The sequence below is a fragment of the Pezoporus occidentalis genome, unplaced genomic scaffold (genome assembly GCF_034315485.1).
Source record: "Pezoporus occidentalis ecotype Australia unplaced genomic scaffold, CSIRO_AGI_Poc_V1 ctg82, whole genome shotgun sequence".
NCBI classification, from domain to species: Eukaryota; Metazoa; Chordata; class Aves; order Psittaciformes; family Psittacidae; genus Pezoporus; species Pezoporus occidentalis.
In genome coordinates, this window is record NW_026916181.1 from 2825622 (window position 1) to 2849684 (window position 24063).

At 41.9% G+C, this 24063-nt stretch overlaps 1 protein-coding gene across 1 annotated transcript in view; it reads right to left on the reverse strand.

Moving 5' to 3' along the window:
• Nucleotides 1-497: 497 nt before the first annotated feature.
• The window catches only part of VIPR1 (vasoactive intestinal peptide receptor 1), a 103492-nt gene continuing 79926 nt past the window's right edge, over nt 498-24063 (reverse strand). Inside the window, exons 7-13 of the mRNA XM_062603930.1 lie at nt 15881-16034; nt 13877-13937; nt 11472-11541; nt 8540-8631; nt 3855-3984; nt 2497-2538; nt 498-974 (exon numbers count right to left, since the gene is read on the reverse strand). Coding sequence (XP_062459914.1) covers nt 783-974; nt 2497-2538; nt 3855-3984; nt 8540-8631; nt 11472-11541; nt 13877-13937; nt 15881-16034 — 741 coding nt within the window. The 3' untranslated portion in view covers nt 498-782. The remainder of the gene's footprint in view (nt 975-2496; nt 2539-3854; nt 3985-8539; nt 8632-11471; nt 11542-13876; nt 13938-15880; nt 16035-24063) is intronic.

Below are 24063 nucleotides of genomic sequence, written 5' to 3' on the forward strand. Positions count from 1 at the left end.
CATTCACGCTGCTCCTTCTCAGAGACCTGATTTTTCCAGAGGGCATCCACGGGTGCTTAGAGAGCTTTTGCTAAGAAGGATGATGGGCAATTAGCAAACACACACTGCAGCACTGTGGCATTCTCCCAGGGTCTTTCCTGGTGCTGCATCTTAATCTTCACACATGTACAATGCAGAGGCAAGCACTGTGCACTGGCCTCTTCCCTTCCTGCTCATGTTCCTCTTGTCCCTACTCCTCATGTCCCTGACTCATTCTCCGGTACCTTATCGCCACTTCTTATCAATAGAACTTTTGGCACATTCATATGTTTGGCTTCCCCCCCCCGCCCCCCCTTGCCTCTTCTTGCCTCTTTCTCTCCTGTACTGGCTCATTTTTTAAAAAGTGCAATTTATCTGTTTCAGAGATGCCAGTTCTGGTAAAGCCACCAAGGACTCAGTCTCTTCCCTCCCTTATCACCCGTACTTCATTGTTTATGACACTTCAGGATCTCCCAGGCTCTCCTCAAGTGACTGGGACCTCTACTTGTAGTTATCAACCCCTGAGGGCTTGAAACTTAAGAGTGAAAGGTCTGAAAAGAGAGAGAGGAAAAGTATTTCTCTCCCTCCTGGCTTGTCTGATCTTGTTCTGGATGCCAGTGGCTCTTCCAGTTTTGTGTCCTATGTTGGCTCATGCGGAGCATGTCAATTCACAAGGATTTGTCATCATATCACTGATTCCTGGGGGATTCTTCTGTCTTTCAGTTTGTCACTTGGATGCTCAGTTCTTGGAGAGGCTCTCCCTATCACACCAGAGAGAATTCGGCCTGGAAGCCAGAGCACCGGCGTGTCTTTGGTGAGCACTTGGTCAGCATGGAGATCTGGGTGCTGAAGTTGGTACCGTTGCTGCCTAGGGAGGGGTGGTGATACTTCATGTCTGAACCCAGGAACCGCTCCAGATGCCACCTCCGCCACTTTCGTTTGAGCTCAGCTTGGACCTAGGTGGTGGAAAGGCAATGAAGTCAGCAGAGGGGAGCATTTTGTATTGCTCTGTCATGATTGTGTGAGCAGCCATGAGCAACCCACCTACCGAGGGGCCAAGAATTATTTTATAAAGGTCACTAAACTCAACCTGGCCAGAACTTTCAGACACGTAGAAGAGAGGTGACACTCCAGACAGCATCTGGAATCATAAATCCGAGCTTCAGCAGAAAGGTGAGCACAGGGAATTTCATATCTGATCCAGTGAAGGTACCAGACTATTTGACTTTAATGGCAACATACACTATACTTTGTGAATACAGTTCCTTTTTTCATTGCCCTGTTTTTGTCCAAATACAAATGATTTAGTTATAGACTGCTTGTAAAGCTGTCCATTCAACTGTGCTTTTGTGATATAAGCTACTTGTTCCTGTTCAGGGAGTTTGCAGACGTCATCTGTTTGACACTGTTCAGAGTCAAATCCTGAACAAATCTGACCAGCATCCCTGTCCCCTCTTGCAGCCTTCCAGTTCAAACTTATAGATAACAGTTTGAATCAGATAAACCAGCTGTGTATGAGGGTCTGTGGGATCAGCAAGCACAGGAACAGTACAATACCAGGATGCAAACCCCAGAACTGGAAATGTGGGAAAGGGCAAGATCAATGCCTGTGAGGTAGAAACATGTTTACCTGGCACTTGTCTGTGCCTAACAAGTCATGTCAATGCCTATGTATTGGTTTTGGATCATTCATAAGTTTGTGTGGTACTGCCCTGCTCTGCTCAGGCTTACTGGCAATGGTCTCTGCTGGAGCTGGGCTATCTGCCTGCATGCCACTGTGCAATGTGCACATGGCATCAGTGTGGCTGAAAGCAGCATCAGAGCTATAGGACAGTGCTTTGTGATTCTGGACACCCTTCCTCTCCATAGGAAGCTGGAGCACAAACCCAGATCACAGCTTCTTATTTCTTGCCCTTGATCAGTTTATTGAGCTGAAAGTGCTCCAGCTGACAGCAGCTTCAAGTTTTTAGCTACTCACACCTACTTAGTAGCCTTAGATACGAGTTTAATCAGTCTCTGCTGAATTTCTTATGGACAGATGGAGCATGGTACAAAAATATCACTGCACTAATGAGCCTCCACGTTGGCAGTGGGCCTGATTCTGTGGAGGATTCATTGAGGTACTGAACATAAATACAACTTAAAAGATGACTTTTAGCCTTCCCTGCTGAAGTGGTCCTTTTGAATCAGGGTTTATGCATGGTCATATGGGAGTTCTGCTTATGCTATCTCATGAGTAAATGACAGACTCAGCAGCAGCAACCCTACTGTGCACACAAAAGTCTTGATATGTTTATTAGTTGTGCTGGAAACTGACAGGCAAATGGCTGAGTTGTTTTTTTCTGGAGGCAGTGGTTTGACTTGGATGCTTCCTCCCAGTATGGTAACATCAGGAATGGGACACTTCTTAATTCGTTCTCCACTATCATTCAATTTGTCTTATCTGCAAACATAACCACACAACACTGTTGCTCTTACCTCCCCGTTGAGAAAACAGTACAGAACAGCCACCACAAATCCCTAGGGAAAAGGAGAGAACAGGCTTTTAGCACCTCTCAAACTCACTGCAGCCTTGGAAAAAGGGCACGCTGCTGGGGGACATTAGAAACCACTTGATTGCACTAGATTAGTTAAGGTACCTTGCAACAGATGTATGTATGGATGTCAGTTCAAAGATTGCTCCTGACTGGTGTTTAAAGCAATCCACAGTCGGCTCAGCTTAAAGAGAGGCACTTGGTCATTCAAACTGGGGCATTAGAGGCAAAAGGATGGGATACTAGACCTAGCTTTCCTGCTTGGTCTTGTCAGCTGAAATTCAGGAGATCTAAACATGCTCACTACTACATCACCAAGGTCAGAATGATCTTTGACACGATATAGTGCTAAAATTCCTTTCTGTCTCCCTTGCAGTAACACTTCATTTTTAAAAATCGCAGATTTCCCTGAAAAAAGAATAAACTTATCTCTAGTCCTTATGGTTGCCAACACTAAAGACAAGGAGTGAGTGTAGATCCATTTGTGTCTCACAGGAGAGATGCTGGAGGTGAAGTGATGAATATGTAGATGGGGATGTTAACTCATTCACTAGTGCAAAAAGCATGTCACTGACACATGTATGGTACACAGTGACAGACACATCCTGCTGCGGGCTGCGAGAGAGCAAAGTGATTGGAGCTGATTAACAGATGAATGCAATGGGACAAAATACGTAAAGAAGTGCTTCTTTTCATGCAGCAACAGGTTAACAGCCCAGCCCTGGAACTGACTGAAGTGAAGCATGCAGGGGGGTCTAAGAAGCAAACTTCATCAAGGCTTATAGAGATTAATGTGGAGGACAGCACCATTGCCCATCCTCACAGGGATCCTGCCTCCTATGCCAGTGAACTGGAATCCTGCTTAAGCAGGATCTACAGGCTGGACTTGGCTTATTAACAGAGGAGAAATTTCATGCAAATTGGTTGGCTGAAGACAGGCTAAGCTCCTGTAAACGGCCAGAAAGACACTCCTCCCAAAGGTGAATTATCTCATCTCACACCATGTCAATAATAAATAAACTGAACAGAGGTGCTCATTTTTTCCCTTAAGTACAAAAATACTCCAGGTGACTAACTTACAGAGGTACATTTTCTTTTCAGGTGCTTAAAATGAGGACAGAAAATCTCCTTCTGGAATTCCAGAAGGCAAACTATAAAATTATCTTCTATCCTGGCCAAGCAAAAGTATAAGAGCATTGGGCATGTCCAGGAAAAACCCATCTCACACATTTACTTATTCCCTTGTCAATTTTGTTACATTCCTCTCTGCCAGCAGACCTGGTGGCCCAAAGGTTGACTTACCTGGAATGACCCAACCACGAGCTCAAACACCAGCTTGACTTCTGCTTTGAAATTGTCAGGGAAGAAAGCAAACATGATGTAGTGAATGCCAAAGAGAGGGATCAGCAGCAAGGTGGACTTGGCCAGCCTCCTGTTGGAAAGACAAACATGAATCATAGGGAGAGAGGGAAGAGGAGCTAAAGGGCTGATGAGAAATCCTGCAGCTGAGCCCTATGCAACACTGAAACTTTAATTTGCTCCAGTACATATTTACTGATTACCTGGATCTTGATGGTGTAGCCTGTATCATGCATATTAAGTGCCTTTGTTTGCCCTTAGGAGATGTGATATGCGCTACTTATGCTGAAGTCCTGGGAACATCCAGCCTTTTAACAGCAGTCTCAATGAGGCAGGACAGGAGGCTGTCTTTGCCCAGAAGGTGGAAGTGTCTGGGGTACAATGATATGGAGAGTGTTGAGACAGCTCCTCACAGCCTAATCTCCCCAGGATCCTTCTGACAACCAGGGCTGGGATCCAATGACACATGGAGGTGGACCCTCAGCTGGCCACAGTCACTGTATGGCAGTTCAAACTAACCAAGGATCATACTGGGAGCATTTCTATGGGCTTGCTTTCCTCCTCATTGACGGTTCTCATATAAATATATACGTGCCTCCACCTAAGGCAGAGTGAGTAGCCCTACATTATTTCTCCTTGGCCCACAGACTGAAGATGGCTGGTGATTTCAGATACAGTGACAACATAAAATGTGACATCTTTATTCCTAGTAACTACAATGGAGGTATTTCTTTCTTCCTTCTCTTTTCTTCCCCTCCCCCTGGAGATCTTTATTCATCTCTACAAACTAAATCACCAGCTAGCACTGTCTTTGTTTGCTTGGGATTTCTGAAAATTACAGCTTCTGGGACAGAAATGGTATGTTTAGCTCAGAATAATAACATGCTATTGCACAATGAATGTCTCCAAAGGAGGGGGTTGAACAGTTTTAGTTCTTAATCGTAGCAGACTAGGTAATCAGAGGTCTAATTAGGAAGAAGAGATTCTAATTTATTAAATATAATCATTATTAAAATATAGCTGATGGAATAAAATAAATCGAGGGCCTAACGATGCTTATGGGGGTTTTGGCTCCCTTGGTCATCCACATCCTCCTGCATCCTCCTCTCCCAGAGGCTTCTGGAGGAATTGAAGCTACAGCTGGGATGTTTGAAATACTTGTTCTTCCATCTGCAAACCCTTCAACTCCAAAGTCTCATCAGGCTCAGTCCCATCAGACCATCTTCATTTATTTGCCATCTGCATAAGCCTGCTGGGAAGGCTGATGTGCCAGCTTTATGCAGATGATGATCATCAATGTATCTCCCGGCAGACCTTTTCAGTTTTCCCTAGGCCTGGACCAAAGACAGCTTGACATTAAGGCTGTTGTCAGAGGCTGTGGTTGCTCAGGGAAAGGCAGCTGGGTGCATCTAATTCCAGACAAAATGACTGCCTGTAGGTAGCCAAGGAACTTTCTAGGAATTGGCCTTTCCCATAGCATTCTTCACTAGCAGGTACATCCCTGCTCCTAGTGAGTAGATCCAGAAACTGAATCCTCTCGGATGTCTTGCTCTGCCAGAGGATTGTCACTGGTGACTGTCAGGGTACCATGATCCTCACTCCTAGAAGCAGCTCTGACCACTGTGATACTCTCTAGTATGACCCAGCCCTAATTCCCTCAGCTCCCAACATACAAGAAGGCAACTCATTTTCTAAGTAGGTAACAGTTCAGTGAATGTCAGCACTGGCTTTGCAGAGATCTCTCCTCTCTCCCTAATCTTTCAGGAACAGTAAACCTAGAGGATATTGATGCAATGCTACCTTAGTGTACCTTATTCATAGGTACACTGTTTGCAAGCTCCAATGGATTAGAAAATGCCATTTTATCATTGCAGATAACACTGTGGCAATGAAAAGGTCATAAATGCCAAACCTTAGGAGCCCCCTCCTCTAGTTTGCACAATACTCCAGAAGAGTCTCTTGTTCCCAGCACTGAGCTTCCCCAAAATATTGAGCGATGTTTTATATCTCAGTTTGGTTTCAAGGCAAGGTCCCTAAGGTCTAGCCCTGTGATATTTAAAAGACTCCTCCCCTAAATGCTGCAATGAGGAGTATCGCCATCTTCAGTCATGGTGTAATTTCTCCCAGAAAGCTAAAGCCTGGCTGTGCATGAGGCAGAACTGCTTGGGAGATTGTCCAAAGCTGGTTACAATTACCTGCTGGCAGACAAAAACCTCCTTACTTGCACTTCCAGCACAGTGCACACTTCTTAGATCCACCCTCTCTGACATGGTGACAGGTAATTTAGTGAAAACACATCTCCACTAGTCTGCTCTGAGTATACTCCACTCCTTGGGGTGGATAAGAATGAACCAATATTTTAGTCATCATCCTTGAACACATCGCAGAAAAGTTACCCAGAAAACTTTGATGGTAATATTGATCTATGGACATGTACAGAATAGAAACAGATTAATTTAGATCAAGATTTCTGTCACAGAAAACAACTTCTTTGCCTGAAATATTGCTGTCCCATTCTTGCATGCCTGTCATTTTCAGAAAACTGATTTGGGAGACTTGTTTTCACAGTTTTGCAATACATTAAAGCCCAGCTCACTATCCGTCTGTAGCATTAATGAGTGAGGCAGCAATGCACCTGAATTTCCAGCCTGCAGCTAAAGTGAAACTGGTTGGAATTGAACAATACCATCAACATGTCAACTCATCATATTTTTATAAAATAAACCACATAAAATAAACAAGAGAAGGAGGGAGAAATGCAAATGAGAGATCCCCGATGTTGGCAGTTTAAAACATATTTATCTCAGATTTAGCAGGAGGAGCACACACATATCGTTAGGGGCATGTTTTTTTGCTAAGATCTCTTGGTCCTGCAGCAAAACCTCTGAAGCCAGCAGCACCATTTCAGGTAGTAAGAGAATGACCTGTAAAAGGAGCTGGGTACCTACAATTGCAGATCACACACCTAATGGCATTTATAAAAGGGTCTGGACACCAAACATCTCTATAGATAGCTGTCTACAACTTAGGACCATACTGAGAACTTCCATTGGTGGGATCCAGCCTTCAGGTTGGGACACAGTATTCATTTCCAGAGGAAAGTGTGGTGTCCCATATCCCACTATAGTCAATACAGTCAACAGAGACTTCTAGATGCCCCACAGAATCCAGCTGGTGGCCAGCTGCCACTGTATGAGGGTACAAGTCTCCCGTAGGCCCTGGGTCCTATGTGTCAGGTCCAGGCAAGTATTTCAGGCATTCTAAAGCATCTTGTATAGCTTGGACACCTATAAGCGAGCAACTTACTCCTGTCCTAGTGGAACTTGGATGTTTTTTTTTTTTCCAGGTGGAAAAGGAAGGTGAGGAACTGTAGATATGAATATTATTTGTACTTCAGGAGTACCTCCTGTTTGGCAGGCCAGTCTGCGTTACTTAGTGCCAGGTTGTACTATGTTTGTTTACAAGACAAAGGGAGCTTTCCTGCAGCTCCCACTTCATTGGAAAATGTGAAGTAAAAAGCCCTGAACCCAAAGCTCAGCATGACCTCTGAGGTAATCTGGGCATAACCTTTCCAATGCATGTTGGCAGCACTTCTACTGAGATGAACGGGAGCCAACTGCTCCAGGCTGCTGCTTAGTACTAGAACATATTTCAATATGTTGATTTAATCTATGTACCTGGCCAAAGATGTTGCAATCCTGGGGGTACAAAGATACAATTCCCAATTGGAAATACATAAAGGGTGGTAATGTTGGTGTACTATGATGACAGAAAAAGAGGTAATTGGCTTTGGCTGCTGCAGGGAGAAGTTAAGGTCAAATACTGGAATTTCCTTACATAAATCTGAGACTCTCTTGAGGTAGATGAAATGCATAATTCACCATAACAAGAGAAAAAGATTCAGTGTGGAGGCTGGTCAGTATTTAAGGAAATATTGATAGTGTCTTTCATCTTGCAGAAAGATGAACTAAACTCAGCTTTGTCTGGGTGCCTAAGTGAAGAGCTCCCTCCAAAGACAAAGATTTATGAGCAGTGACCATGCAGACACTGGACTTTTATCTTCTCTTTTTTTTTTTTCTAAGAAACATTTAATAAATATCCAGGATAGTTGGAATGCTGAGCCAGGACAGCGGCAAGAGTCAAAAATATTTTGGTCTGAACTTTCATTTGCATTAAAGCCAGAATAAATCAATGCAGATAAACACACAACTTGCAGTCTCAGAATACTGCAGCTAAGACCAGTCTTGGCCACTGAAACAGCACTGATCTTACTTGCATGTTCTTAGTTATAAAAAGCCCCATTAAGGTCACCTTATATCCCTGGAACGAAAGCATTATGTCAAGCAAAATTTCTGAGACAGTGTTACTTTTCAACAGTGAAGACAAATGGATGGAATTACTGAAATTATCATTACTGTTGCTCTCACTCCTTCATTGTTAATCGCAGGAGAAAGCCTTCTCACTTGTCCAAACTGATATAAAACATGCCCTTCTGTTTTAGCAAATGCCCCTTTTTCTGATTTCTGATCAGCTTATTCAAATAACAAATACTTGATTCTGATCAGTGCAGACAGTCAAACAGGTTTCCCAAAAGACATACAATATGGTTGAAAAAGTCTAGGACTTACGAGTATTGGCTGGTCTCATTGTGTCCAACATCTGGGGAATGCAGCTTTTGGACTAGGATACGGATGATGCAAATGAAGAGAATGAAGTTCACCTGTTGGGATGGGAGAAAGGAAACAGAGAGAGAAATAAAAGTTACTAATTTGCTTGGGTGAAAACAGCCCATCATTAGAGGGGACTTCCTTTCACAGCAATATTTTTGCCATGGAGCAAGCTGCTGTTAAAAAGCCATGAGCAGAGAAACCCAATCTGGGAGCACAAAGTAAACCGACACAGGATGCAGCCATCTTGGGCCTGACATCAGCCTGCTTGGGACTTTGTGTGATACATCCCAAGTATGATGATGTCAAACCCATAGAGCACAGCTATGCACGACGTCCTGCTGTGTGGGGGATTGCCGACGACAGGGTAGGAAAAGAGCCTTGGGAGTTAGTAGAGCGACGGATGTCAAAGCCCTCAGGAGACGGTGACATGGGACCGGATGCTGAGCATGTCAAAGACTGAGGTGGTGAGCCAAGAAAACCAAAACAAAACACAAAGCAGCACTCACTCAATGCTATCGGGCATGTCTACCCTGGAAAGAAGCTGGAGACCTTGTATAGCAGAAACAGACCTCACTGACATAAACACTGTCTCCTAGGATGTTAGACCAGGAGTCTAGCTAATACCTGAATTTTAAATGATGCTGTTCCCTCTCAGAGTGCTCCACCAACATACTCAAGCAATGTTAAACTTATTTAATAGCAAAGGTTAGAGCTAGGAATTGCAATTCCTTAACGGCATGTAGTAGATGGCATGAACTGAATACAGATCTACTTGCTTTTAAGGTCCTATCCATGGAATCATGCTGTTATTTATGCAATGTATACAACAGAAACATGATAAGAGACCTCTGTGGACTTAGTTTAGCTTTAGTTTGGCAGACAACCTTCTTCTTTATCTTTTTATGGTTAGAAAATGCACAAATGATTCTGATTTTGAGAGACCCAGTGGCGGGAAGGGATTGTGCTAACCAGCCAAGCCAATTTCCTGCAAAAACAGACTGTAAAATTTCCTCCAGCAATTCCTACATTTGTCTGAACAAGAGGTGGATAAAGCAGACAGCAGCACATGTCTCAATTAGACACTCTTTTTTTCAAAGGCTTTGAGTGATTCAAAATTAATTGTATTTCTTGGTTCTGATGCATTGCATCACTTTTTATCTATCCCATGTCATTTATCATAATTTCTGTTCATATTTATTTGCTTATAAAAATGGGTTGCATTGACTTGGTGGCAAGTAAAATCTATCAGCTCAAGACAGCATTATCTAGATGAATTACTCTAATAAGCTTTGATAGCACACAAGCTTCAGCAAGGAAGGTAAGATTAGAGCAGTTTGCTCATAGTCGTCAAAAGCAAACATGGGGAAGAACAGTGGTGAATCAGGTGGAGAGTGATTATAGGCTTAGTACAGCCTTAGTATTGCATGGTATGGCTATCAGGCTGCTGGAGAAGTTGTTTAGTTTATTTTTCAACCTAGAGTATAATCAAAGGCACTTGATTTGTTCCCAGTGCTTAATATCTTACATATCTTATATATTTTATGTATCTGTATTTCTTCCTTCCAATGATATCCATGCTTTATTCCCATGGATATGGAGAAAATGTTGCATTCCTCCCTGAAGAAAACTGCTTTTCATCAGATAGCAGTTATCACTCCCTTCTTTTGTGGCAGGTTTATATGATGTCTGCAGAAGGATAGTCAGAAATTTCTGGGTGAATTCTGTTTGGCAACAAGGAAATGATTTATTGATCATATGCTGACGAGAACAGCATGCATTTCTTGACCAAAAAGATTACCTTGCTAAAGGAAAAATGCTATCTATAGCTTTCTATGATAATATAAATATTTTGCAATGTGTCATCTACTTATTGTATTTCTTTTCAGTGAGGTGAACAGAGTAAGATGGAATTACTCAAAATGTTTTAGTTTGGGATCCCTGTATGGCAAATACTACAGAAAAAAGTCTTCTTGTAAAGGCCATAATGTATTTGGAATAAGAAAAATGTATGTCTAAGAAAAGATTTCTGTCTAAAAGAGACATATTTGGTTTGATTTTTGTTGCATTCTTTTTCTTCCCTTCCCACATACTTGAATTTATTTAAGAAAACTCAAAGCTAAGTTTAATTTAAGTTCATTTTACTTTAAGTTTTGGCTTGATAGCTGACAGAGGAAAAATGTAATATTCAACGAGGATGGAACGACTCTAAGTTCCTCACAAGTGTCATGGTTTCTGTGGGCAGAATTGATCATATCCAGAGAATTAAAAAAGTCAAGTGCTTCTGTGACTTATCTGGACATTAGCCAAGCTTCTCAAGGACTTCAAAACCACAACTACATGCTGGATGCTATAGTAAGAGCCAAATATCTGTGGAAAGCATCTAAATTCTTTTTACCTAGGTAGAAATTTGTGGTAGGACTCATCCCAATTTTACTTTATAGTGTTGACATCTATAATTGAACAACTAGGCTCTGCATATGGTCAGTTCAGAAAATAAAACCATTCATGGAACAATTCATCTGATGTAATTTAGACATCCACTGATTCATTAGACAAGATGAGCATTTCCTGGATCTCCAACCATGTTCCTCAACCTCCTTGTGCTGCACACACCCATGGCCACTGCTCCAGGCAACTAGCTGAGATGGAAGTGGTCAAAGTTAAATGAAATGAGCTCCACCTTGGTTGCACTCAAACTCTTCCTATGGTTAAAGTTGTTTATCAGGAGGGTGAACTTCCTCAACCTAAACCAGACATGCGATATACAGTGGGATTTTATCTGTCAATGCATTTCTGCTGGACATTTACAGAACACTTCTCAACACCTCTTCATCCCCCACACTTAGTATTAAGATGGCTTTGCAGCCAGCAGAATGTGCTGATACTTTACCAAAATAGACACCAAAATAGGAGTTTTAATGATCCACCAGAATGGGGATTCCACTATTTCCTCCCAGCACCTGAAAAGAAACAAAACCAGACTTAAAACACCAAGCAAAGCAAGCAAGCAGCTATGTAACCTTCTCTGGTACCTGGTTCCCTAAATACTGAAGATAGCTATGATAGGTTATGTGAAGAGGAGTAAATCTGGTGTGCATGAACTGGGAAGGGCTAAAGACTTGCTTTGCAGTGGCTCTGAGTACTGGGAGTTAGGAGGTGCCCCAGACATAATGCTGTGGGCTCTTTTCCCCTTGGTAATGGAGCGGGCTGGAGAATGTTATGTCAGTATGAACGTGGGGGAGGATGGTGATTCACTTAATTTCTCCTGCACTGAGGTCTGATACAAGGAAATGCCATCAAAACCACAGATTCATGAGGCCTCCGATGCTATCCACTATCATGGATGGGGGTTTTGTTAAGCACAGAGCAATTGGCACCATCAGAAACAAAACCAACCATGCCCTTCTGAAAAAGACTATAGGCAGCCTGTGGCAGGTTTAGTCCAACTAAATCTGTATAGCTGCCTGAGTTATGGATCTAGTCAGAAAAGTCCATAGAGTCCAGGGTATGATTTATTTCCTGAAGCGAGAATTGTCTGCAAACCACACCACTCACCTAGGTCACTTGGAAGTATATTTTAAAGCTAACAAGGAAAGGACAGAATAGGAATGATGTGGAAACAACTAGCATTGCCTGGGACACATTTATCTTCAGACCTTACAGGAGTCAGGTGGCAGAAGGTGCATTTTTAGGAGATCATTGATGAAAATCGGTCTGCATTCATGTTAGAAACAGATTAGTTTCTAACAGACAATTTCACCTGCATTCAGCTCACCTAATTCAAAATGCTGTAAGCACAGGCAATAGATGAAGAGAGGTACTTTTAGGGCACAGTTCTTGAGACCTATTTTAGGCATCAATTTTGTGATGAGAAGAATTGTGCTTCATGGACTGCACTGACTAAATCCCCAGTAGCTATAAAAGGAGACTAAAATGAACTGCTCACACACAGATGTTTATATTTTCTCAGGTGCATGTTGCCCATTCATTTAGAATTAAAGTGGCCCTAATTATCTCTAGTGCACTTCATCTTAAAAATAAGATGAATGAAGGTCACTTTAATTTGAAGTTAGAAAGTTTAGGCTTAATGTTGTTTAACCCATTTTACATAATTAGATTTTATTTAATCTGGATTAATTTCCTGTAATTTCTCTCTGTTGGCAATTTTAGTATGGAAAAAAAATCTAAGTTAGGTATTAGCATACCCTGTAAATTCACACTTTGTTTTACTTGGCACAAAAATGTAGAGCTTTAAAGCCTCCAGAAAATGCAAAGTAGTCTGTATTTTTATTAAGAATTGCTGGAGCTGAGTGGGAATATATGGTAAGAAGAATTGGTATCCAGACTGGTGAAATCCTTTGGCCTCTATCTCATTGTAGAGGCTATTTATTAGCAGTGTAAATAAGGTCAGTTTTATGCAGATAGATTGAAACCATAAAAGAAGTCAGTAGCCCTCAGGAAATGTGTTAGCATGACTATAAATCAAAAGCGCAATGAGAAGTCTGAGCTGCTTTTCGTACTGAAATAAGGACAAATCAGGACACATCTGGAGAGAGAGAATGCAAAGGAGAAAATGGAGTTAACCATATGCTGCAAATGCAAGAAACAAGGGCACACACAGTGAGTACATAATAAGCATCAGATTCTGTAACTCTGGCGTGTTTCCTCAGAAAAGCCTTTCAATTACTACAGTTTGACTACTTGAGTAAGAGCATGAAGGAGGATTGCAGGATCGGATCCTATATACTTGCAAATATCCTCAGACAGCTCTGATATCTGCCTCATTTACTTAGCTGTATTATCTCTGCTCCTTATGTAAAATACCAAAGGATGATACTAGGTTAAAGAGGATGAAGAACAGATCCTAAGATCTGCTTGGGAAAAAAAAAATAACCAAGTAGTTTTTAGACATCTTCTGTGGGAAGAGCTAATGGGAGTGTTTATAAAGTATCTGCTGGGTCAGTTCTGTAGGATGTAAAGCTCTGCTCTGAGCATGAGATAGCTGCTCAGCTGGTATCTTTATTATACACAGGATCACAGAGCCAAACGCTACCATCAGGGCTTGTTCACAAATTCCCTGCAAATATCCTGACCAAGGGATTGGGAAACAAAGAGGCTGATCAAGTTGACATAAACCATGTGTCTCCAGGAAGACCTTTGAGTGTTTCCCAGGTCTGACTGTCACTGAGGTTAGGGAAGGATGTCTGGGTTACTAAAACTGCAGGGCACTCCTTGGCCTTCCTTAGAGATAAAGGAAGGAAGAATTATAAAGGAAAGTTAAGTCCACAGGCTTACCCAACATCGAAAAAGTAAATCCTGACAATTGTCCAAGCAGTGATGAACACAGAGGGGGCACCTGACAAGAGAAGAGATGGTCAGAAATCATTATCCAAGCTTCCAGGGCTGTTCTCTCCCAACTCTCCAACTCTCCTAACTAACTAAGGTGATGCCTTCCCTGAAGAGTCAGCAAAGGCTTCACATTCTCAGTTCCCACATACCAAACAAGCAACATTTGCCTTTCTTTCCTTTATTCATCTTCCTGTTGCAGTGCTTACAAAAAAAAAACCACCTTTTGATGGTGAGATTCAAGGAATAGGAACCAGTTTAGACATCTACAGTTTGGACACCTGTATCTAAGTCAGTCACCACAGGCTCTCTTTAGCATCGATGTGAAGAAATACGTACTTCCAACACACAGAGCACCTGAGATACACTAGATGTTTGTTTTAGGACAGGAAATATGCTCTTGACTGTATTGCCTGGTCTTCACAGACTATAAAGGGAGCTTGGGGTGACAGGTTCACATGTAGATGTCTGTAGTTGGCCAGATGATCCCACCTCTGCTGCTCACTCCATCATCTTCTATCTGACTAGTGTTGTCTTGTTCCACCCTTGTGATACCACTTTGTCTCTTGTCTTTGATTACATTTAAACTGCAAATACTCCAGGAAGGACATGTTCTGTGTTAGTCACAGCATTGCATATTGTTTATTATCAGTGATTTCTGAGTGCAATGGTAACAACAGTAAGAACTGTAATGAGTGCATCCAAATTATTAATTCCTGCACAATCCGTTTTGGATTCATCACCAATGCTCTTGCAAATGATTGATGACTTAAATGCCAGAAGATCCTTCAAGCATCTATCATTCCCTTGAATTGTCCTTCCTCATCCAAGCAACCTCAGAATACATTACAAGTGCAAGATATTCCCTCTGATTTAAAATCATTAGCTTCATACATTTTTCTTTAAAATCTGCCAGCTCTGCTGCACTGAAAGAATGGGTATCTATGCACAAAACAGGTTTAAAGAAGGTCTGACCTGATTAACTGCATCTGAAACAAAGCCTGCTAACAACATCTTGTCTTATGCTTACAGCACAGAGAATTGCATCTCTTCTGCAGTGTGAATCCAAGCATAACTTCTGTCACTCTCAATGGAACTAACTCTACGGCTAACTGAGCAAATCACGAGTCCAGGCATACCCCTGTATATGACACAATTTTATTTTCTCTTTTCTTTTCAAGATTCTTCCCTCCTCTAATTACTTCTCAGTTTCAGCTATTGAGAGCATGTAATAGAAAGACATTTTGTTTGCATAAATCTTCAGCTAATGGCTTAAAGGGGAAAAGAGGTCTCTGTTTCCTCTTTGGAGAAAGAAAAGAAGTTGATTGGGTAGGATTAATTTGCCTAAGTTTGCAATCCAGCTCTGACTTACTTTGTGAAGAGTTTAATTATGTCTTTATTTTATTTTTTTTATTATTTCATTTTATTTTACTTCTATTTTATTTTATTATGTGTTTGAGTCTAGACTTATATTAAAGCTGGAGAAATCAGTAAGCAAAAGGTTACCAGCATTAGCACACAGGTGATAGGATCTCAGGATAGCTAGCTGGCCTGAATTCAGTAAAAGTGAGAGTGATGGACTGCAGTGTCTGGTTCATTCCAGGAGCCCTGCTTTGCTGGGATCCATCCTTACAATATAAGACCAATGCATGATACCAACTTTGGGATCCTAGTCAGGATTAAAGGGCTAAATGACTATAAAGATGAGGAGGAGTTTCAGTTCTTTAAGACACTGAGGTGCTCAGCTATCAATTAACCTAGCACAGATTAAGTTCTTAAATGCCTTTGAAGATTTAGGTTAATGGAATTAGGCTAAACTCCCCTGGCCATCACTTGATCTTGCTCCTGGTTGCACTAACAATCCTTTAACAAGGTTAAAGGTCTGTGTATCAAACTGCTGTTAAAAATGACTGTCAGGATCATCCCTTCACACAGTTTTGAGAGGATGCGTACCCCAGCCAATCAAGATGTACCACCAAAAGTACTTCCTCTCTGAAAAGAAGGAGATGACCAACAGGGTGTGGAGATACAGCCCCTCCACCAGGAGCCAGAAGAAGTTGGCCATGATGCAGTACTGGAAGAAAACCATCATGGCTTTGCAGCCTACCTGGAAGAGAAGAAACAAACAGTGGTGAATTGTTTCCATAGTAAACACAAAGAATTACCAGTAATCTTGCTGTGTGCATATCTTTGGGATTGCTTTGTGCAGCACCCGAAGCCCTTAAGGGAAAAAAAATTAAAGCCAAAATCCCTAAAGCTTGCTTGGGGTGGACATGCTTGATACACATTAACCCCTGCATCCTTGATAGACCCAGATCATGTCTGGATGCTGTTTCACCGTGTGAGCCTGCAGATACCCTCAAGCTTGAAAACCCTGTTGAAGAGTCACAAACTGATATGCTGGACCATGATCCCTACCAGCATGGTTGCTGCTCTCTGTAGGTTTTGGATGTACATCTGTGGGAAGTTGACTTAGTGGCAGAGTGGATGCCAGAAGGTCCTGCCCTGAAGTGTAGTCACCAGCCTCTGCTCTGCCAGGCATGGGTCCATGGGGCTGAGCTGTGAAGCAAACCATTGCACTGGTACAGAAGAACCTTCTGAAAAAGGCACTACTTTGAACTGGGACCAACCCATTGACTGATTTATGGTGTAGCAAACACACACCTGGGTCAGCATGACTGAGTGATCTGTACTGAAGAATAAAGAAGAGTGTGTGGGAATTTCTTATGATATTTTTGGCACTAAAGTCAGCATCTTGAGATATGATGCTCTGAGTGACTTGGACATCATAGTTCCCCCCATCATTCTCAGTGGGGCTGCTTGCTGGCATTACCTGGCTCCTTAAACCAAAAGAAATGAAGCCTCTGACTTGAACAAACTGATTTCCCAGCATAAAAGAACAGCAGCAACAAAAATTTATGTTAATTAGCCCTTGAAAACAAAGTCCAGTTGTAATCAATCCACAGTAGATACTGCAAAAGAAAAAAAAATGAAGGAGTTTGAGACATGAGTTTGAAGAAAGCCAAGTCTACAAAGAACTGTGGATACTTAGGAGAAGAAGGACTGGAATATATATTTTTAAAATAAAGGATAAGAAGGAGAAGCAGTGCAAATACTAATGAGCACAGACAGATTTGATTGCATTGGAAAGGGAGATATTTGAAAGGGAAGGAGGATTGTTTTTCCTCAGGAAATGAATAATTAAACACAGTAGCTTGCTGTGTGAATATTTCATTGCAGCACAGGTAATGGGAACAGCCACCTTATAAAGGAAAAAAAAAGGGAAATTTCTTTCTGACACTTGAGAGGCCAAACTGACTGCAAAACACCCAAAGGTAGAAATCAGCTGTTCAACAAAGTATGTCAGCCCTGGCCATTGCCCCCACATGTGATGTATCCAGGTTCAGCTGTAGTCTTACAAGTGATCATTGGTTGCATTGTTACACACATCCGCACTGCGATGTTGATTCAGTGGTAGCGTCATTGCATTCTGCGAGACTGCTTGGCTAATACTCTGTATTTACTAGGGCAGGGCTACAAATACCTGCCTGCTAGGATTCTCTGGTTAGTGGCTTTTCCCTGGTGTTCTGCACACGTAACATGTTGAATTTAGAGTAATAATTGATTTGCAATGGCAACAAGCTCATATTCCCGCCCCCCTTCTGCTGCAAACAGTTGCCATGAAACACACTGATTAAAAAGAGAAGTTTGGAAAGTGTTTTCTCAATGCCACGTGTTTTGGAGAGGGACTTGTCCCCACTGATCACTCAAAATTCATTCAACCGTCCCTTAGCACCCATCAGTATATCACACTGGGTATCCTCATGGGCTCCTCCACATCAATTTATATGTGAGGCAGATGGCATAAGCAGAGAGTTGCTGCAGGGTGGTGATGGGGGAACGTGGAGGCAGAGAAGGCAGTTAACTCCCAGAGAGGGAAGCTGACAAGTGCTGGGGATGAAGCAGCATCTTCCCTACGGCATCCTTATCTCTTCATTTCTCCCTGTCACTCTGTGTGTATGGATATGGGACATTGTCACACCCCATTTCTTTTGCCCCAAACCCAACTGCCTGCTTGGTGTGTCTACAGCCAGTGGGAATTTGTGGGTGTCAGCCCTACTGGGGTTACTGACTTCTTTCATGGTTTCACTTTATCAGTATTTGGCCCAAATTCAGCAGCTCACAGGTGAGACATGAGGTTTAAGGGAGCAGTTTTGATGCATCTCAACCACACAGTCCTCAAACATAGATTTGCTTTCAGGATTAAACATTGGGGAACCCTTTCTGGATGGTTCCCCTAAAGCTATGGCAGAGGCATGAGGCTGGAGGAACTGCAAGTCTTCATGGGACGTGGAAAGTCTTCATGGAACATGCAAGTCTTCATGGGACAAGGAAAGGCTGCTCACAAGAAGTGCACTCAATTTCTGCCTAATAGAGACTCTCAGACAGGGATGCTGAGTTTGTAGAGCTATTGCTGTCAGAGAGGAAGTCATGATGAACTCAGTCTGTGGCAGCAGAAGCCACAGAATCTTGGGGGTCCAAATCCATTACCTCTTCTCCTAGTACCCAGTATTAGCAACTATTGCTTCTGTGTTAGTACCTGGCTCTGCCTCCTTCCCTAACCTGGTGGTAGCTTGTGACAGACTTGAGGTAGATCATGCACATCCGCAGCAGCTGAGCTTTGGCAACTTCTCTGGGGGGGGAGCTGTAGCATTGATTCTACATCATCTACAGTTGATGCAGATCACTTCTTTGATCCATGCTGAGGATGTTTTGCTATTTGAGCAATTGCTACCACTGCAGGCATTTTTTGTTTTACCTGGAAAGAAGGTATTTTTATACATAATTTTAAGCACGCAACAGTAACCTATTCCAGCCAGGGATCCCCTGCAGCATGAGGATCTCCTGCACTGGAACAGATTTGGATGCACTGTCCCACCTTACAAAATAAAACATGGTATTTTCTTGCTGCCTGGCCTTCTTGCTACTATCGCCAAAGATACCTAAGTTTAAACTAAACCAGATTTTTCTACAAGAAGTGAAGTTTAGCTGCAGTTTAGTTGACTGCAGTGTTGTTCTTCCATTCTATGCTGTTTAACAGACAAGTCAGTGACACATTTGGTAAACAGTTCTTCCTGGCTTTTGAGAGACCTTATTACATGCAACACTTGGTAATGGGTCTCTACCTTCCTGATCAATTGGATTCAGCTTCAGAATGGTTGTTATAATGCTGGGAAATAAAATCCACCTTTATGTTAGATGCTTTGCCCTTTAAATGACAGACATTACACTGAGATGAGCTATTACATCTCATAGAAGACTTTTTCACAACAAGCAGACCCATTGATGTGTCAGTGTTGAAAAACTAATACAGGCTATGTTTAGAAAAGATATTTTCAGCAGGAAAAGCAGCATTACAGCACTGCTTTTTCTATTCTTGCCCTTTCATTGTCTCATTTACAACACCTTATTTCCCTGTGTTTCTTCTGAGATCATGCCCTGCTGATGTCCACATAAGCTACAGAAAGACAGGGATTTACTATGCAGACCTTTGGGATATTCACAGGCATTTTAAGGGTTATGAAAATCCCATGCTTAGATGGCAGAAGTCAGCCCTGTAGGAAGAATCCTTGCTGACATAGCAGGACAGGGAAAAAATGTACATATCGCGCTGTACTGTTGTCCTAAAAGGCTATTTCCTCAAATATAGACAAGTCTTTGAAATAAGTTCTATTATTTTCACATCTGTACCTGAAAATCGTTGTCCTGCTGGTCATGGTGTGTTTAACATCCCCTGAACATGGGTGTGAATGCCTGCCTTCTGGATAGGACCCAGGCCTATGGCTCTCAAATAAATGACTTCATTTCAAATGGAGGTGCATTACTCAGGCCCTCAGACAGAGCTGCCCTGAGTATACAAGTATTTATTGCTTAACAAGGCAATAGAGAAGGCAGAAGATACCACACTTGCTTTGAAAGAGAAAGCGACTTCTTGTGGTCATTTTAGGGCAAATATTTAATGAGCTGTTGATACTTAGGAATGTCCACTGTGCTTTCAACAAGGAGATGGATGAGTGGGGAAAAAGCACGTGGTTGGTTAGAAAGCTGTTGGGATGTTGAAATGTACTTAGTTGAAAAGCTGGGCAAAAATTTTAGGGTGTCAATAGTGGATCAAGTTGAGAGCTTCATGGAATGATGAGGAAAGCAATCAAGATACCCATAGCCAGAATGCAGCACAGCATACATGTGCTATAGCTGCTGTGAAAAATACAGCCCAGGTAGGAGGTGAAAGATCATAGGAAGACTGCACTCAAGATTCAACTAGACTTTCTGAGAAAGAGGCAAGAAAAAGGGACATGAAGTTGGGAATAACAAGACCAAGCAATAGCCTTACCAGCCTTCTTCCCTGTGCTTAGTAGCACTTTGTATGCTAGCCATGAGAAAAACTTCTTTCTCCTAAAACTGATGAAGTGAATACCTGATAAACCTAGAAAATGCAGTTCAGATGCTGGAGGAAGTAATTAACTCAGAGCTGAATCTGACAATACATTAAATACACGTATGTCATACTTCTCAGTGATAATAACTGCTTGAGGTACCCCTGCTCATTAATAACTGCTAAGGATTGTCAGTCTTGACCAGCTGCTGAATTTTTCTAGCTCAATATAAGCAGTGTAGCTGGACAGGAGTCAGTCTGAGGTTTTGAGGTTGGTCTGAGGTTGGTCTAAGGTTGTGACACACAGAGCCAACACATGTTCATGCATCAGCCTCCTGTGAATGCAAGAAAACTCTATCATAAAAGGTCAATCAACTTCATAGACACACTGCAGTCATCACAGAGCACCACTGCACTAACGCAAGCCTCCCTTGTCTTCCTTATTGGGAATATGGCGTGTTACAGGTTTAGGACTGGGGTCAAGGAAAGATTTATATCAAAGAAGTATAAAAGGGCACTTGAGTGATCGGGTATTCTCCTACCTGTCATAGCTGGCCTGTGAATACACTGTGATATAAATGGTCTGCTTGAGTCTCCTTGCCCCAGTCACAGGAATCCCCATCATGAGACCTGACCTGTCCCTTTCCAAATATGACCTATCCTGTGCATGGATGCCAGTGCTGTGCAGAACCCATGATCTCCCCTTGTAGCCTTAAACTCTGCGGCTTCATGGCATGGAATGTTAGTGGCAGGACACCAAGCCATATTAAGTCACCATAAAGATACGTTTAAGACATCATATGCAATCCTGGGCAAAGCTGCAGCTCCTGGCATTATTTATGAAGTTGGGACAGTGCCTTTGGCAAAAGCATGGGCTCAGATTTGCCTCAATCAGTCATGAAACTTCAGGAGGCTTCAAAATTCCCTTTAAGGTACTTAGGTCCTTTAACCGGGGCTACCACCACTGATGCAGGAGGAAGAGATTTACACAGAGATTTCTGCAGGCCTCTTTGACAGAAGACAGATGACAACTGCTTTCTCAGTGACAGATTTATCCTGCACTTTTCCTTTATGCTGCCTAGAAGACATCACCTATCTGAAGGGCTAGCTGCTGAGTGACTCATGTTGAATTTGCTCACAGCAACAGCTGCTCTTCTCCCCAGCCTGGTCAAGGAGGCTTCCTTCATCTTATTTAAAAGCTTTTTATAGATCCCAATCATGATCCTGCTACCAGGATGAACCTGGAAGATGGGGTACCACTGAGCAAGCACAGAGATGTTGAAATTTAGGTCTTCAAGCCCAGGCACTGGCCTAACTCTGTATTTCCATAAATATAGAGCCATTTTAGACACTCATAATCATGACTAAATTCAGGAGTTTCAACCTTGAGCTGATTCCCTCATGCCTAAATTAGGTTTAATAGCATCCCAGGTCTTATTCTGTTGAGATGTCCACCTTAGGCAAAGCATAATGTTACCTGTAATGATGACATAATAACAAACTAATTGCTCTGCTTGTAAGATTACACAGTATGATTAATTCCCTGTCTAACTGTCATGGCACTGGAATTCATACAACTGACAAATGCCCAATCATATCATAACCTAAATACTGTACAGCACTGCTCATAGACATGCATTGTCCGTTAATTTTTGTGCATGTTAGAGATGTCAGGACAGACTTAGTTTTCAAATACTTTTCTTTTTTTCATGGGGTATTTCTCCATTAATAAAAGTATTAACTTTTATTTTACAGAATCATAGAATCGTTTAGGTTCAAAAAGACCTTTAAGATCATCGAGTCCAATCATAAACCTAGCACTGCCAAGTCCGCCACCAAATCATATCCCTAAGCACCACATCTACACATCTTTTAATTATCTCCAGGAATGGTGAGTCCACCACTTCCTTGGGAAGCCTGTTTCAGTGCTTGACAACATTTTCAGTGAAGAAATTTTTCATACTATACAATCTAAACATTCCCTGGTGCAAGTTGAGGTGATCTTCTGTTATCCTCTTACTTGTTACATGGGATAAGAGACTGACCCCCACCTTGCTACAACCTCCTTTCAGGTAGTTGTAATGATAAGGTTCCCCCTCAGCCTTCTCTTCTCCAGAATAAAAAAAAAAAAAAAAAGAAAAAAAGAAAGAAAAAGAAAAGAAAGGGGAAAAAAAAAAATAATAGAAAAAGAATGTTAACTTATCCTTAGCACACGAAACCTTTTGTGCAACAACAGAAAAAAAAAATTAGCAACAAACAAACAGGACTGCCTGGCAAAACACCATCACTTCTATTTTTTTCCCTCTTTTTAATGCAGTTGTAGCCTGAAGTCAACAGGTTAGCAATAGAAAAGCCCCATAAGGTTTATGTTCTACCGTGAAAGAGAACTGAGGTCTATTCAAATAAGAAATCTCTTCCTAAACCAATTGGATGCCTTTGACTTCTTCCTTCCTTCTCTATCATGGAATCTGACAGGCCAGTAATTTCAAATGATTAATTGCTATATTAATGGGTGTAAATTTTCCTCGAAGATTCATGGAGACTTTGGGTGTTGAGGACTTAACACTATCTGTGAGTAATGAAATGTGATTAAAGAAATTCTTAAAATGCTGTTTTGATAATAACAAAGTGGCCTATGATTGATGCATATAGCCTTCAGTTCGTGAGGGCCTAAGTTACCAAGCCAAGAGCCTCGGTTACAGCAATTTCTCATCTATTAGGAATTATAACAAAGACCTGCATGGGAATAATAATCTTATATCTTGATGATGGACCCTGCAGCTCCTGCTGCCTTCAGGGGCTTCAACTGTAAGTCAACCCTACAAAAAGTACAGCAGATGGATTAACATAACTGATTTCACAGTTGCCATCTACCTCAGGTACAGGGATAAGAGGCCCCAAACACACATTTTCTCTGTTAACATGCTGCTCTGCATTCGTGGTGCCCCAGAAACATTATGCAAGAGTGCTCTTAAGCCCTGGCAATAGCAAATTAATTCAATTTATCTTAACCTGCTTTCCTCTAGGTCACAATACATTGCATTTTCATGCGCCCATCATTTCCTGAAAGCACACACTGGAATACCTACTCCATGTCAGCCGTCACTGGGCAATTTATTAAGCCATTATAACCTGGAGCTTTTTGATTTGTTGCCACTTTCATAAAGCAGAAATTCTATATCTAGACTTATGAGCTGTGCTGTATAGCCATACACATGCATACACAGACTATTTCAGCAAGCTAAGTCTTGCCTGTTCACATCAAGACTGTTGAAGGATGGAGACATTAGGAAGAACCTATTGGGCTCAATCTCCATCTCTCTTCCATGTACCAACACTTCCACTTGTACTAGGGCTGGGCCACTACTGAACATGGATAAAGTATTCTTTCTCTGGTTAGAGTGTCACTTCTCTAGCTATAGAGAATCCATCCACCCATATGAACCCCAAAGTCCCATGAAATAACCTCATTCTTTCTTTGTGCTTTCACCTCTTTAATGCCAGCTGACAGCTCACTGAAAATAACAAGGAATTTAAAAATGTGTCTCTGCCAATATGGAAGTTACATGAGACAACTTCTATTTTATGTGCCTGCAACACAGCAAAGCATAGCAGGGTCAGATCCTGCACTTGCAGAAATCTTGAGAACTCCATTAAAATAAATGGACCTGTATCAGCTTACACCAACAAAAATATGGTC